The sequence below is a fragment of the Cyanistes caeruleus genome, chromosome 6 (assembly GCF_971803275.1).
Source record: "Cyanistes caeruleus chromosome 6, bCyaCae1.hap1.1, whole genome shotgun sequence".
NCBI lineage: Eukaryota > Metazoa > Chordata > Aves > Passeriformes > Paridae > Cyanistes > Cyanistes caeruleus.
In genome coordinates, this window is record NC_141706.1 from 6,849,652 (window position 1) to 6,866,247 (window position 16,596).

Sequence of the window (16,596 nt, forward strand, 5' to 3'; positions counted from 1 at the left end):
TAGAGAGGCAATGTCTGTGCAGGACTTGTTTCTCTTTTAGAGACATCCCTTCATGGATGTAAATGCAGGGCCTTTTGTTTGTGTTATCAGATACGTAACAACATGGCTTAAAAGGAATTCTTATTTATTCAATTCTTCTGCTACTCCTAATACAAGAAAAAAGTGCAAACTAAACCAGTGCTCCTCAGCTCTGTGTTGAGCTGTAGGCACTGCCCAAATTTATTGTCAGGTCAATCATTCAGATGTGGTCCAGTCTGCACTGATGATGAACTGTTTTGTGACTAACGCAGAAGCTCTGTGCTCACATCCAGGGTGGATGACTCCTGGGGCAGATAGGGCAAGACAACACTGAACAACTCCCTCACCATTAGTTACAGAGCCTTGGGAGGGAGGTAATGCTGCATCCACCACACTGGAGCCCTGGTCCTACAGTAAAAAAAATATTACGAGTAAAATAAACAAAATGTAATTAATTGCATTTATGTATTTCACTTGAACATAAATTTAAAGACTATGAGATTTATTACATACCCTCAGTTTTCTGATTGGAGAACATTGTGAAGAATGCAATAACTTGCAAATCAAAAGATGCATCTTTAGCTCTCAGTGTTGCTCTAAAGCAATGAGGTTTTGGTCTTGAATTTTTCCCACATGTGCAATTTTCCCACTAATTTTTGTGTGATTGCCATTGGCTTACCACATTTATGATAAAGTATTTTCTCATCTCTTACACTTTCTTTGCTTAGTATGTGGACAGTCCTGCTGTGAGGGACAGAAAAGCTGCTTGTTTCCCTTGTGGATGGCTGCATTTCAATTACAGGTGAAAGGCTGCATTTTAATTAAAGATGAAAGGTGCTCTTTGCCTGGGCTTATACACAAGAACAGGGGAGGCAGCAGGTCTAAAAGCAGTTGCTTGTTCACAACTTTTGGGACACTTGTGCGTGGTTTGGAAGGTTAGTGGATGCTGTTTTGTGCATATTTGGGCATGCAAGTTTTATTTGAGGGCTCTGAGGAGGAAGGAGTGAGAGCAGCTTGAAAAGGAGAGTCAGTTCTGTGTGTCTAAAGCAGGAAGTCAAGGCTTTATTTTTCATTTTTATTTTAAAATAAAAACTTCCGTTGCCCCATCAGTTGTGGAGTGGCCTGGGCTAAAACGTCTCCCAGTTTTTCCAGCCAGAGCAGCTGCCAGGGACTTTGTTAGAGCAGCAAAAGGCCAGCGTTGTCAGTTAAGCTCACACGGTCTCAGCATGTCCCAGCCTCTCTGCTCTGCTGCTGGAGATCTCCTGGCAGCTGAGCAGGGCTCAAGGCAACGAGGCACTCCACACTGAACTGCTGAGGTGCATTTTCCTGCCAAAAGTATTTGCCTACTGCTCAGAAGTACTAGTGAGAACTTTTATGAGCTCTTTATGAATTTGTGAGAAAGAAAAACAACAAACCCCCTGTAGAAAATGTTTGCTACTTTAGAAGAGAGCCAAGTTTTAATATTTTGACAATGAGCTTGGGAACAGGAAGAATAGCGATTTAATAAAATTCTAAGACTAAGAAATATGCTCAGTTATTGGAGATGTGATGAAACACAGCTTTTTTATTTTGTTTAAACCACTGAGGTTTAGAAAACTATATGAGTAAACCCGCCAAATTACAATGAAAACTGAATAACTGATATGAAATCTATTGGCAAATATTGTAGTCTTTACAAGCAGAAACAGCCTGAACCATGCAGCTGACAAATTTTCAGCAGCTCAGTTCCCAGCAGCGCAGAGTTTCATTTGGTTCAGAAGGAAATAAGAGCTGTTCTTTAAGCTGTAAGAGTGGAGGTGCATTTGGGATGTGAAGCTCTGGCAGCTCAGCTCTGAACTGAGCCATGGGAGGTGGGAGGGCACCTACTGCCATCAGGAACAGAAACATTTGCATGGGAATGAGTCAAAGTGCTGGTTCAGATGACCCTGAAACTGGGAAAGGTTTGAATACAGGCTTTGACTGTACTGCTGCCCTTTATCTGGGCGAGTGGCAGCGGTGCTGTGCTGATTTCCGACGGTCTGAGGCACGATGTTCCCCTCCCTCGCTCTGCTCTGCACTGACCCTGGCCTGGCAGAGCTGAGGCCATGCTGGAACCTCACAGAGCACTTCAGCAGGGCTGCAGAAACATTCTGATGAGCACAGCGGTCTGCAGACGTGAGAGGAACAGTTTGTGAGACGAGGTGACAGCTTCTAGCAAGAAGAGATAGAACTGGAGAAGTGGACCTGCTCCTGGATACATCCTTTGGGCTTTCTCAAACAGTTGATAATGGGGAATTTTGCTGTTCCATTTCTATTGCTGGCTGGTTTGTTTGACTTTAATTTTAAAAGTCCATTCAGGAAGAATACACTTGTCAGTCAAATAAATCACCTTTTCTTAGCTGGAAATTTTATCATTATCTCCTTCCCATTTGCATAGGTTCCTAAGAAAACACCCCAACAAACCCTAAAATTTTGATTGAATTTTGCTTCACAAAGCTTCAGATATAGTTAATTTTATTATTAATTAGAGGCTACAGGAATGTAGTAAATTCCTTACCATTGTAATTTAATTCTCATGACACTTTGAATGCCGTATGTTTTTACATGAAACAAATCATACCTTATCATTAAAGTTACCTTTTCTATTAAGGTTTATATTTGCCAAAACCACTGGAAACTAAAAAAAATAAAAAGATAAACTAACAAGTCTTAAAAAACCAGAGTTTTATATAAGAAGTTACACTGAAGAGGCATTTTTAGTGCAACTGTTGCAGTAGGAAAACTACATAGACTAACACTGCAATCGTTATTTGTTTAATCACTGTATTTACAATAATGTACTTGGGCTACTAAGATATGAACTAAGATATTTTTACAGAAAATTATTACAAGAGCTTGTTTTTGGAAATGTTTCTGATACCGTTCTAGTGCTTCCACTGCACGGAGCTGTAGTGAATAGAAGCAATGAGCAAGACACTCACAGGAGTCCCCACCAGAGCAGTATCAGAGAATCAGCACAAGTTTTTGAATTTGTTTTTTGGGTGGCAATGAGGAGTGAGACTGAGGTCCTCAGGGAGTAGGGCATAGTAGTCACGTGCATAACATTTTTACATCATAATGGCAATATTTCAATTTTTCTGGAATGAAACTCTATTGCTTTCTGGACCAGGGAGATGCTCAGTGAGACCAATCTCACTGAAAAGACCATCAAAGATGCAAGTGATGAGCATTGCAAATTATATTCCCTGCTCTGTGAATATCTGTCCATTTGGGACCTAAGACACTCAGCTCTTTACACTTGAGCTCTTGAAAAGCTACCAGTGTGGGAGAACAATTTCTGTTCAGTCTGGATTTGAATCAGTGGCTTGGAAATGAAAGGGGCTGTGTTGTCTTATCAGTTTCCTGCACTGTTTGGTTATCCTAAAAAGATATTTTCCACTTGGGCAGAACAGAGCATTAAAATAAGACTTAAAAGCAGAATTTTTGAAGATTAAATTTAAAAGTAAGATCTGAACATAATAAGATAGATAATATGTGTTTCTCTCCTGACTGGAAAAAAAACCCCAAACATTTGCCTGGGAAAACAGAGCAAGAAATGCACAGACATGGCATCCTCACAGGCTTCATCCTCTAAACAACATAGTCACTATTCACCAGGCAATATTGTGTGACCAGGCTGAGAATTAGCTCAGTGCTTGATTCAGTCTCCACATTGAGCACCACCTTCAGTCTCCACACGAGGAAAGAACATTGAGAGCAAATGGCCTCTAAAAGCAAAATAAACTGTAAGCATTTTTCTTCAAGCAGGAAAATGGGGGCTAATGGAAATACAAAGATAGCATCCATATTATTACAATATATACCTGAAAAAATGCCCATAGTTCCTGGGAGACTTTTTCAAAACTTTTGTCACAATTCCCATTATGCACTCTGAGGTTATTTCCATTCTGGCCAGGTCCTGTCTATAGAGCTGGCAGTGTGCCACAAGGGAATGTGTCACATTCCCTCGGCACCAGGGCACCCTGGAGCTGTTGAGCAGCAGGCAGCAATGTGCAGGCATCTGGTAGGATGGGCTTCAGTGCTGAAAGCACAACTAAATATAACCATTGTAACAGATATGATGCTCCTGATAACTAAATAGAATTTAAAAAATGGATTTATTGAGCCAATCCATAAAACTCTATTGTAGTCAATGGGAATGTCAGTTCTTGTAACAGCCTGACTGCTTTTTCTTAGAGCCTAAATATCCTGTTTGTTATTAACCAGATATGGAAATTTTGCCCAGAGCATCCATATGTTGCTCTTGAAGCTCTTTGTTAAAACAGTATTTTTACAAAGGAAATATTTTATAATAATCATATTAAATATGAACTTTAATGCCAATATATGGTAGTATTTTATTGTGAGGCAGCTGCAGGAAAATTGCTGAAGTAAATGAGGATCATTAATTTGTCTTCTCTCCTTAGTTATAGAAAGAAAATGTTGAGTCTGTAAAGCAGGGTCACTTCAACAAAGGTGATCCTCAAGACTGTGGCTGTATAGCAAGTACCTTTTTGACAAAAAATTAGCATCAGCTAACAGATGCAAATGTTATTTTTCATTTTCGATTTCTACAATAAGCCACACATCACAATTTCCTAAAAGTAAGCTTTTTCCAGGTAACAACATAACTTTTTGAGCTGTAAAAGCAGAATTAATTGCAGTGGCAGTAGCACAGAAAGGCTCTGTGGTTCAAACTAGTGAAAAGCCCAGAAGGTCCTTTTAACAGCTAATGCTGGCAGGCAGCTGCTACAGGGGACTTCTGTGCCCGGCACGGGGCAGTGTTGGTGACATGGGGCAGTGTTGGTGACACTCAGGTAGTGTTGGTTAATCCTCCTGATGGCACAGTGTGGATGTCTCCAGCAGAGTCCCCTTTTCTATTGTGCAGTGGGATGCTCACCCCAGGAGCCAGCTGGGCCAGAAGAGGAGCTGCCAGCCCAGACAGCTGAACAAATGCCCAGGGATGAGGCTGCTCTCACACAGGACCTCTGCCCCCTCGATTTGCTGCTGAGTTGGGAAGCCACTTTATGTCAACACAAAGGGGTGACGGCAGAAAGCCTGTGGCCATTTGTTGGCAGAGACCTGAAAGCGTTTGAATGTGGATTTTTAACCTCTCCCTTTCCTGTCAAACAGTGCTGTCACCCCTGTGGGCTTCAAGATAGGGGCTGAGCCAGGCAGGCTGTGTGTGTGTCTGTGTGTGTGTGTGTGTGTGTGGTTTGGTCTCTTACACAGCTTCTATGATTTCTTTAGCATCAGGCAGCAGAATCACCTCAGTTCAGAGCTTCAGGAATGAATTGTAAACTGTTGCTTTCTGTAACTTTAAAATAAAAGCTCATTTTTTGTGGGCTACCAGGAGCAAACTTCTGGCTTGCCAGACACACCGCTCCCTTCAAAGGTCCCGTGAGATTGCGGAGAAAGGCTTTGCTCCTGTTTTGTTAAACATTAATGGCAGTTTCCTCCCCTTAAGCACACAAAGGGACAGAGGTTTGACAAACCCTCTCTGTGTGTCATTTGCTGCTTGACAAGTGAAGCAGGCAGCGTTCAGGGAGCATGGAGGCTATGGCAAAACACGCCAGATTGAGAATTCCTGCGTCTCCATTCTGCGTCTTTCCAGGAGGGAAGAGCTTCTGAGTAAGTCTGGGTAAAGTGATCGCAGTGGTGGGCAGTTGTGGGCTTGTCAGAGGCGAGAGGAGGAAACTAAATACAGCAGAAGGGAAGAGCATGAAGTGCCATAGCACTGAATTCCTTAGTGCTGTTTCCCATAACCAGTTTTGCAGGAGATGAACTGTCTATTCACAGGCAGGAACTCAACACCAACCTTCTGCTTACTGAAAGTTGCTATAGCAGTAGCTTTAATTTCCAGAGTTTGCAGTTCTGGTGTAGGACAAGTGACTTTGTGGGACTAAATCTCATTTTTATAGCCCTTCTCTTCCCTTGTTCCCTCTACCTCTCTTGCTCTTAGGCAGAACCTCATCTCTCTAAGGCTAAATGCCTGTTTCTTGTCTATTAGATGAATTCCTTTTTATCCTGTTTAATTCTTAAAGGTGATTTTTTAAGTTACACAGCAGTGTTCGTGCCCATGCTAAGCTGAATTTGTTTTTATTGTATAGAAAGTATTGGTCCATTAGAGAGAGCCCGTAGTTGTTTATACTTAGGCTGAATATACCTTAAAATGACTGTACTTTTCTAACTGCTGAGATGAAAACACAGCATTAAATGAGGTGCTGCTGGCACACACACGCACTTTTGTGTGTTGTGTTGGTTTTGATGCTTGGTTTTAGGTTTTGGGTTTTTGTGGCATCTTTTTTTTTAATAGGCTTTCTGTGCAATGTGCTTTCTTGGCTATGAGACAGCTTGCATTTCTTTTCCATTGAACAAAGAGCATAAGTCACAGGTTTGTGCTTTTCAGGAGAAAATCAGTATTATGGATCCAACTCTGTGCGGTTCTGAGTGATGTAATTTAGGGTCAGAATCTGGACTTCAATTTACTGCTTCAGATCTTCATTTTCTGAGACCCCATGGGTAACTGGGAAGAGCTGGTTACTTGTGTTGTAGTCTGTAGGGAGCAAATATTTTCAGAGCTGGTAAGCTTTTAAATGTTATTTTTTCTTGCTGCTATATACACAGGGGTTGGTATTGCCTCACTTTCACCATAGCATTTTCATTTTCTGGATGCTTTGCCTGGTGCTACCTATGTAACTTTCTGTAGGGACAGAAACTTAGCTTTGTCCTGGAAGAAAAGGATGTGTGACAGGAGAAATGTCTTCTTACTTTTAGTTGCTCTAAGTTAACATTTAGTTGCCCTCAATTATGTAAAACTTCCAGTTTACTGTGCAGCATTTCTGTTGCAGGGCAGTGGCCACAAAATATTTTAATCCTTAGGGTTATACTACATACAAATTCTCTCACAAGAAGTAAAAGGTGAAGTGAAATGTTAATATATATTGGCCAGCTCCTTATAGAACCTAGTGTAAAACTAAATCCACAGTTTTATAGGAAGCCAAGGTCTTGTGAGCATTAATTGCTTATAAAGGATATATAAATCCCCCAGCTATTATTCTGATTCCAAATTAAAGCTTGAGATCCCACAGCTCTTGTAGGTGTGGTGCTGAAATCTGGTCTGGGAGGCTCATTTCAGCTGGATGAGTAATGGACACGTTTAAGTTACCCTTGATCACGGTGAACAAAGTCGTGGGGAGTGTCTTTCTCTGACCTAACTCTGCTCCCTCTGACAGTTACGGGCGGCAAAGTGCAGAGTGAAGCCAATGTCTGAATCTTTTGGAAAATTTCCTTTAGATCATGTTTCTGAATATTGGTGTGCACAGTGCTCCAGCACTGCCTGATTGTTCATTTGTTAATATGCAGTGAAACTGAATTAGGGCCAGATGTAGCCCTTGGTCAAGTTAAATTCGGCCTTGTCTGGACTCTTAGGTAAATAAGTATGATAGCAACAAGAACTGCAAATCACAGCTTGGCTTTTTTCTTTTGCTTTTTCCCACCCCTTCCTTTTTTTTTTTTTTTTAATTTTCCTTTTTTTTTTTTCCTTTATTTCCATTTTTTCTTTTCTTTTTTTTTCTTTTTCAGTTTATATCTATATGCCAACAGATTGGGGAATAAATAGATCAAAGAGTTTTTCAAACTTTTCAACTAAGGAAAAACCCCAAAAACTTTTGGGGGGCAAATTTTTTCATGTAACGCTCAGTTGTGGGTATGCCCAACACATTTCCTTGTTTTCCTGACTTGTTTAGCTAAAAGTAGAGTGAAGCACACTGTAACCAGTCAGATGTAGTAACCTAATTTAATTTTCAGTGCTAATGTTTTTTAAAGTGAAACTTTGTTTTTCGTAAGTGTGCACGTGCACCAGATCAATGCCTTTAATCTCCCTGAACTAACTTTTGCATCAGTTTGGATCTTTAGCAACTTCTCCTTAGCAACACTTGATTTGTGCTGACATAAACCAGAATAAAATCAAGCACTGGTTAATAGATTTTTAAAGGAAGTGAATGAAAAGAAATTCCCTCATAAATTCAAGTCAAGTCTATAACTTCTTAATCTGTACAAAGCCATTGTATTGGCCAAGGCTGAGCCCATCAGCGACGATGGCAGCGCCTCTGGGATGACGTATCTGAGAAGTGAAAAGAGTTACTGTGCAGGAGCTATTGCAGCCAAAGAGGAGAGGAGTGAAAGTGTGTGAAAGGAACAGCCCTGCAGGCACCAAGGTCAATGGAACAGGAGGGGAGGAGGCGCTCCAGGCAGCGGAGCTGAGATTCCTCTGCAGCCTGTGGTGCAGCCCATGGTGAGGCAGCTGTGTCCCTGCAGCCCATGGGGGCCCACGGGAATGCAGAGATCCACCTGCAGCCTGTGGAGGACTCCATGCCAGAGCAGCTGGATGCCTGAAGGAGACTGTGACCCCATGGGAAGCCCCTGCTGGAGCAGGCTCCTGGCAGGACCTGTAGACCCGTGGACAGAGGAGCTCACCCTGGAGAAGGATTGCTGGCAGGACCTGTGATCTTGGGGTGGACCCACACTGGAGCAGCCTGTTCCTGAAGGACTGCACCCTGCGGAAGGGACCCACCTGGAGCCATTAATGAAGAGCTGTAGCCATGGGAAGGACCCACCTTGGAGAAGTTTTTGGAGAACTGTCTCCCGTGGGAGACAGCACATGCCGGAGAGAAGGAAGACTGTACCTATCTCCAGTGGGAGAGACCCCATGCTGGAGCAGGGGAGAAATGTGACTGTCTCCCATGGGAGAGACCCCATGCTGGAGCAGAGGAGAAGTGTGACTGTCTCCAGTGGGAGAGATCCCATGCTGGAGCAGGGGAGAAGTGTGACTGTCTCCAGTGGGAGAGATCCCATGCTGGAGCAGAGGAAAAGTGTGACCGTCTCCCATGGAAGAGACCCCATGCTGGAGCAGAGAAGTGTGACCATCTCCCATGGGAGAGACACCATGCTGGTGCAGAGGAGAAGTATGACTATCTCCCACAGGAGAGACCCCATTCTGGAGCAGAGAAGTGTGACTGTCTCCAGTGGGAGACACCCCATGCTGGAGCAGAGGAGGAGTGTGACTATGTCCCACAGGAGAGACCCCATGCTGGAGCAGAGGAGGAGTGTGACTATCTCCCATGGGAGAGACCCCATGCTGGAGCAGAGGAGAAGTGTGACTGTCTCCAGTGGGAGACACCCCATGCTGGAGCAGGGGAAGATTATAAACGTTTCCAGTGGGAGAGACTCCATTCCAGAGCAGGGGAAAAGTGTGAATGATTCCAGCGGGAGCAACCCCAGTCTGGAGCAAGGGAAGAGTGCAATGAGTGTCTCCAGTGGGAGTGATCCCATTCCAGAGCAGGGGAAAAGTGTGACTATCTCCAGTGGGGACAACCCCATTCCGGAGCAGGGCAAGAGTGTAACTCTGTCCAGTGGGAACGACTCTATTCCAGAACAGGGGGAGAGTGTGAATGTCTCCAGTGGGAGAGACCCCATGCCAGAACAGGGGAAGAGTGTGACCATCTCCAGTGGGATCGACCCCATTCCAGAGAAAGGGAAGAGTGTCACAACTGTGTGCAGTGAGAGTGACCCCATTCTAGAACACGAGAAGAGTGTGAAGAGTCCTCTCCATAAGGAAGAAGCAGAAACTCCGTGTGATAAACCAACCACAGCCCCCATTCTCCATGGCTCTGAGCTGCTGCGGGAAAGGAGGTAGAGAAAATGGGGAGTAAAGTTGAGCTCAGGAAGAAGGGGGAGGGATGGGAGAAAGGTATTTTTAAGATTTGGCTTTATTTCTCATGATACTACTCAGATTTGATTGATAATTAATTATTTTTTCCCCCAAATGGTGTGATGGTAATTGGTAAGGAATATCTTCCTGTCCTTATCTCAACCCATGAGCTTTTTATTATATTTTCTGTCCCCTGTCCAGCTCAGGAGGGGGAGTGACAGAGCAGCTTTGATGGGCACCTGGTATCCAGCCACATTTATGCACACTGGAAAGTGTACCAAGGGTCATGTTTGTCATCATAGCTGGAATATATTTTGCATTCCATAGGATCAGAGCCACTGAAGAAAATTATGATAAGAGAGGCCAGGGGTATAAACCTTGAAATCTTTCCTCCTTCAGATACAGGATGCAACCTCCAAAGATGAGACACTTTGTATACTCAATTAACTCGCTTGCTTCAGCACCTCCAATGAGTCATCTTTTACTCATTAACTGCTCCCTCATCTTTCTCCTTTACCAGGTGCTAAAAAATAAAAAATCCTGCATCTGATTTCTTTCTTTCAGTTGTTTATATAAAAGAGACATACTGTGTGTGTGTGAGAGATATTACTACTGCTGCTGTCTAGAGTCTGTTATGAATGTTGGGCTACTTCTTAGACAAGTGAAAAAAAACCCCCAAAAACCAAAACTTTTGGTAGGAAAACTGTTTTGCCTATCCTCAAAGGTTGCAATGAATGTGAGTGTATGTGTGAGAGACAGACAACTTTTGAGATGCAATTGCATAACTAAGTGACTGCAAAATTCGCAGAGGATGGTTGTTGGAAAACATTTATTTTGTTGGAAAAATAGTCCTAGTTTGAGACACACAGATCTTAGCTGGTTGAAGCAGGTGGTAATCCACTTTTCTAAGGGACGAAAGAGAGAGGGCAAAACTTATAAAATGAAGTTAAAGATGAAGAACAAGGGCACATTTCTCTAGCTGTGTCATTCTAAGAGTAATGTAATAACAAACAAAAAGCTGTCAAACTGCTTTATCCATATGACAGAAACATGTACAAAAAATACCCTTCAGGGAACAGATAAGTTTTCCTAGTGTGGGGTGTGCTGGTTTCAGGGCAGTGCTTCAGCTTTCTGCTTGGAGAAGGTTGCAGCAAGTTGAACAGAGTTTACACTTGCCTTGCCAACAGGATGGCACCCAGCTGCTGGTCAGAGATGAGTCGGCCCCTCAGAGGCCTGAACTCTCTCAGAGCAGAGTTGGAGATCAGAATTTGATATTTTTCCCTGCCTCAGATGGTCCACATGGCTTGTGACCTCCCTTCCCCGTGCATGAGCTCCCAGTGCACAGCAGTGAGACAGGCTGGGTCTGACAGGATGTGTGGGTGATGTTGAGGTTGTTCTGGATTCACAGAGATAGTGCAGGAGGTTCTATTCTGCTGGTATTTTAGATTTTATTTTATTCTGTTTTTTATTTCCTCTGCAGTTCAGGAACTCCAGAAGCAGCAGAGATATTCTCAGATCTTTTCAATCACTTTAGTATTATCCTGTGCAACATATTGTATTTTCTCCAGATATGTCGGGCCTCAGACCTGATGGACTGTGATACTGGTAGTTGAAATTATGACAGAAATTAAGAATACCTATTTAATAGCAGACAGATGGACAATGGCTTTTGGTTTTATAAGCTGCTTTTCTAGGATGCTTTCTCACTGTGTTAAATAGACTAATTTGCAAAACTGGACAAAAGAAACCTCTACAGAAAGATGCCACTGGACACTGGCAGCACATTGGGGCTGACAGCTAAGCTGGTGGAACTGGAAGGAAAATGTGGATACTGGTAGGAAAGGCAAATAAAGTATTTTTCTATTTTTTTCTGAAACAAACTCCTCCGAGTGGATAAGGTTAAGAAAGTTTGTAGAAAACGAGAGTTCTGAATTCTTATTATTTTTCTGTCCCTGTTAGATAGCTATACTTGAGTCTATTTGATAAGGTTTTACATGGCCTAGAAGTTGATTTATATGTGAAGCAGGGAAAGCAGACTTCTCTCTATTCTGGATCAGTGTGCAGCCAGGATTTAGGACTTTTTGACCTCCTGTTCAGTTTTTTTCTCTGTGGATACAGAGTATTTCAGTAAAGTCTAGAGTGACCTTGTAAGGTTTTCTGGCTTGTCAGAGCAGAATAAGGATGTGCCTATTTTACAACAACTTTCCAACCCCAAATTTCAGATTTGGAGGTTGCCAAACCAAGAATGCCCTCTTGAAAACTGGGTGTCACAATTCATGAAAATAATTTTTTATGCTTCCCAAATTGCACTTGTGTGAGCACAAAACTTGGAAAGCTTTGTCAGAATTAGGACCACAGAGTCTGTTGCTTTGATATTCCAGGTCAGATGAGCAAGCATGTTGAAAAATCACCTGTGCTTTGAAAAAGCAAAGTTGAGAGCCTCTATGTGCACTGGGATTTTTAGCAGCCAGCATGTTCAGACACGCTGCTAAAGAACAAGTTTCAAGGACTGGCAGCTCTTAAATAGACAAATGAAGGTTTGTGCTTTCTGCCTGGTTTAAGAAAATGCCATCACTTGCTGCGTTGCCACTCCCTCGCCAGCAAAACCCCCAAGATCTTAAGAAATCAGATGAGACTAAAACATACTGAGCCAATTCCAGAACAATAACAATAATGGAGCTGTAACAGCGGACATATCTATTGCATAAATTATTATTCTGAACATATAATGGGAAAAGTGTAACTCCAAGGGAGGCTTCCCTTTTTCAGCTTTGAATCATATTTTTTGAGGAGAAAGGAGAGATGTTCCTGTGAAACTAGTGCAGTGTTCTTTGAAAAGAGAGAATGGCTTACTCTGATACTTCTGTTCTTGCTTTTTGATTTTCTCACAGTCAGCTTCTGATGCCAGTGATGGGAAGTACAGCCTAGGCTGGTATTCTTTACCTTGGGTAATTATTTCTGTCTGAACAGAAGAGGAGAAAAAGGCTTATTAAATGGGGAATTGTTTAAAGACCATCCTGCCCTTGCCTTGTAACAGAACAGAAGATGGCCATAAATCTGGAGTGGCAGGGAATCTAACCCTCTGAGTCTAGATGATTTCACAATTTCCTGTTATCTTCTTCCCCCTCACTTGGCAGAGACACCTAGTGCATGTTGATTGATGGCATTTTATTTTACAGTTATCCCTCATGGTCAGATTTGTCTTGCTGTCTTGGCTTTACAGATCCAGGCTAAATCAAGTATTTAGGATCTGACTCATCAACTTGGATTTCTTTGCCCTTGTTTTGTACAGTGGTAGAGCATAGTTGCCACTTCATGTAATTTACTTTGGCAGAATGATTTCTGCATTTCCCTGGTGCAAATCAGACCTTTTTGCTTCTGAGCCATAAAACCACAGTTGAGCTGCAGTCAGCTGTGATTGTGTGTACTTCTCTTCATGAACCAGCTGCAAAGGCCCAGAGCTCTGGGGGGTGTTAAACACAGGAATTCACCACAGCACCCCTGCAAATCCACCCCACAATTGTTATCATTGACTCAGTACTTCTTGGGAACACAGACACTGGAGCTTTTAAAAACCACACACAGAGCTTGATCTTTTTTTTTGTTTGTTTCACAGTCCTATCATTCTCTAGCTAGTTCTAATATGGTTTCGGTTTTTATTTAAATGGAAAGTATCAAAAACCCTTGGGGAAAAAAATTCAGAAGTACAAACAGGAAAATAATTGGCGTTTCTATTTTTGTTCTATCTTTAAACATTTTGTGACTTGTTGTCCACTTTGATTTTATTGCTCATTCTCTCTAAATGCTGGGACTTTTCAATCCCAGCCCATGTTCATGAAAGTGAGCCTATTTCAAACAATCTTATAATGCAGACTCACTGTTCAGTTTAGAAAGTACAAGTTTTTGTCTTGTTTGTGTCACAATCCCAAAGTCAACAATTACAGTGGGATGTTATCTGGAATGCAGATTTTTGGGGATTTTTAGCCAGACTCCTGGTGAAAGCTCAAAGATTACAAAGGGTCTGGTGCAAGACGGTTTGTTCTGCTACCATGTACATCCCTTTATTTTCCAAGACACAGGCAAGATGTGACAAGTTGCACCACTTGTTCCATCACCAGGCTGAATCAGCTCAAAAATCACCTTACTGGTGTGTGCCAGCACTTGAGTGTGAAAAGTTCACCTCCTTTATTCACCATAAACTCTTAATTAGATTTAAGATAATTAAATAAAATCTGTAATTATCTACTTGAGTTATGTAGGAAATTAAAATGCTGTGTGCTGTGAGAGTGAAGAGTATATTATGATAGAAAGGTTTACTGCCTTTCTAATGAGAGTGGATTTAAATACTGTAGTGCAGGAGGTCCCTTTGGTCTTAATGTTCCCATAATCCCTACAAGGAGGGATTGTTACAAGGAGTAACAATAACATAGGTTTCTAAATCCTTTTCTGCTCCTGGAACGATGAGTACACTGAAAGATTCAATTTATACTCTTTGGTGCAGTATACAAGGCAGCTGTCCAAGCCTAGTTGATCACTTATATTTGAAAAGAAAAAGTCAGAACTCAAAGGATCATCAATACATGGGATCCTGGTGGGCCACCTCAACTAAGCAGCAAACCCATTTCAGATCACCTATTTTGGTGATGGTTGTACATTTTACCCTCATGCTGACCCAGTTAGAGCAGCCTGACTCCTTGCATTTGCCCCCTGCCTACAGCAATGCCTGGCTGAGTCTTTGCAGTAGCCACTGTCACTGCCCCTGCCTGTCTGTCCCCTCTGGTGAGGATGCAGTGAGGGGTGAGGAAAGGAAATGGCACATTGTTACAAGCAAATAATGCTGAATCCACGCTGCTGTGTGAAATAACTCATTCCATAACTAATCTCAAAGTGCAACCACACCACTGACTGCTGCTGTTTGACAGCTAAAGCTGGACTTCTCACTGTTCTTTGGAGGAAAGCATAGAGGAAATTTATTACTAGTTCTTGTATAGAGAGAGAAAAAGTGAATTTTTGAGGAAGTGTCCCTCATCATTGCCTCTAACAAAGTCCTCAAGGTTTTTTTTTTGTCTGCATTGAATTACTCTACCTTATTACACCTGGGAAGGCCTGGGAGATGGCTGTACTGCAGTGGTGTGTTCAGTTTCTGTTGGTGCAAAAGTATTGATTCATACTGGGAGCTTTCCAAAGGGTGTCTGAAAAAGGCAGAAGAATTTATGTGCTCTGTTTGTTTGCTCTGTGATTTCCTGGCAGCACTGCCCTTGGTGGGGTGTGAAACTGTACTGGTTAAAAGGAGCTATGGTTACTGAACCTCTGCAAAAGTGCTTGTTCTGTCCAGGTCACAGAAGGAATGGGACATAAACACCAGTTCTAATTTGAGCTTCTGTTGGTCTCTACATGTATTCTCTCCTCTGCCTGCTTTGTCAAATCAAGTGGAAGTTTGATGTAAATGAATATCATAGTGAGCCATTATGTCTGTTCTCAGCAGCAGTACATCAAAATGTGTGTGGTACAGTGAATGGTTCCAATTAGCAGGTGAGCAGGCTGTGCTTCCCTCTCACTTTGCCCTGCTCTGGGAAGGATGGATTCCAGTATCTGCACTCGGAGTGGCTGGCAGTTGGTAGCTGAACATTCCTTAGCATTTTCTCTTCCAAATTTCCAGATAATTTCAAAGTTACATCCTCATTTACCTATCAGGGCAGCTTTACTATATGTATTAAACATGAGTTTTACTGCCCTTCCAAAGAGGCTTTTGTTTCAGATCCTAAATATTGGCTAGAGCAACAAGAAGTCTGTAGTGCTGGCCAAATCTATTCATTCCCAAACTCACAATCCTATGGTCACAGCTGATTCTGATGTTATTGTTACCCTGAAACAGGTTAGGTTGTTGTGATGAAATGGCACAATGCCCTGAGAAGTACTAGAAATAAGAAAAAAAAAAAAAATCCCTAAATAAAATATTAAGAAAGTAATATTTTTCCTAACAAAAGTGGGGGGAAAGTCCTGAGGAGTAAAATCACTGCTGGGAGTCTTTGCACCCAACATCAGTGTCACTGGGAAATGATGGGATCTCAACAGGAGCCTGGAAAACCCAGTACCTTTTTGTCATCGTGTTCTTTGTTCTTTTTTTCAGTAAATAGGCTCCCATGCATGAGTGTGTTGAAGTGGGAAATTCCCTGGATCAGAGAGCCAAAATCTGTTCTAATATTCTGTACGTGTTGGTTTGAGATGATGGGATTTGCAAAACTGAAAAATTGCTGAGTGGCTTCTTCCAGCTTGCCTTTCCTCAGGACAGGATCACTCCTGATCACTGTGGGGTCACTCCTGACACTTCAGGAGAGCTAAAGCCATGCTGCAGAGTCTGAGCTGCTTAGCTCAGAGGTCAGAACACGACAGTGAAAGTTGTGAGTCCTGTAACTCTTTCAAGGCAAGTCACTTAAACACCCTACAGTCACTTTTAAAGCTTGAAATGCAACCTAAGATTTTTCTTAGTGTATATAACGTGTGGATCTTGGATGCAAATGCCTCAATAAATGCACGTTCTGATTATCCACCCATATTCTGATTTCCAAAAGACACAAACCCAGCTCTTGAGCCACCCTTCTGGTCTCACATTGCTAAAAGTTACTCATGAAGTTGTGGGAATTTTCTGCACTCATTTCTTCTCTTTTCTGGAATTGATGGAATTGGCCTTGGAAGCAGGAAGAAGCTGTGCTTCTGTTCAACTGGATCAAAAGGCCAAGCCCCCTAGTTTTAATACTAATTTTGTATTGCTTACTTTCAAAGCGGTTTCCAGGAATTAAATTTTTCCTCTTCTACAAACAGACCAATGTTAGCACCCACATTTTGCA

The 16,596-nt window shown here is 42.3% G+C and overlaps 1 protein-coding gene across 33 annotated transcripts in view; it reads left to right on the forward strand.

Annotated features, from left to right (window-relative positions):
* Window positions 1-16,596, forward strand: part of DENND2B (DENN domain containing 2B) — a 152,726-nt gene that overhangs the window by 73,202 nt on the left and 62,928 nt on the right. For 2 of the 33 annotated variants that reach the window (XR_015287712.1, XR_015287711.1), the window contains exon 1: window positions 8,164-9,729. The exons of 28 other annotated variants lie outside the window; for them this stretch is intronic. Coding sequence is in view for 2 of the 5 variants with exons in the window: in XM_023928609.2 (XP_023784377.2) it covers window positions 8,624-9,729 (1,106 nt within the window). In the remaining 3 variants the exon portion in view is untranslated. Of the gene's footprint in view, window positions 1-5,556; window positions 5,668-8,140; window positions 9,730-16,596 lie in introns of those variants that run through there. 3 more of the 33 variants (XM_086892051.1, XM_023928609.2, XM_086892048.1) reach the window with 3 other exon arrangements.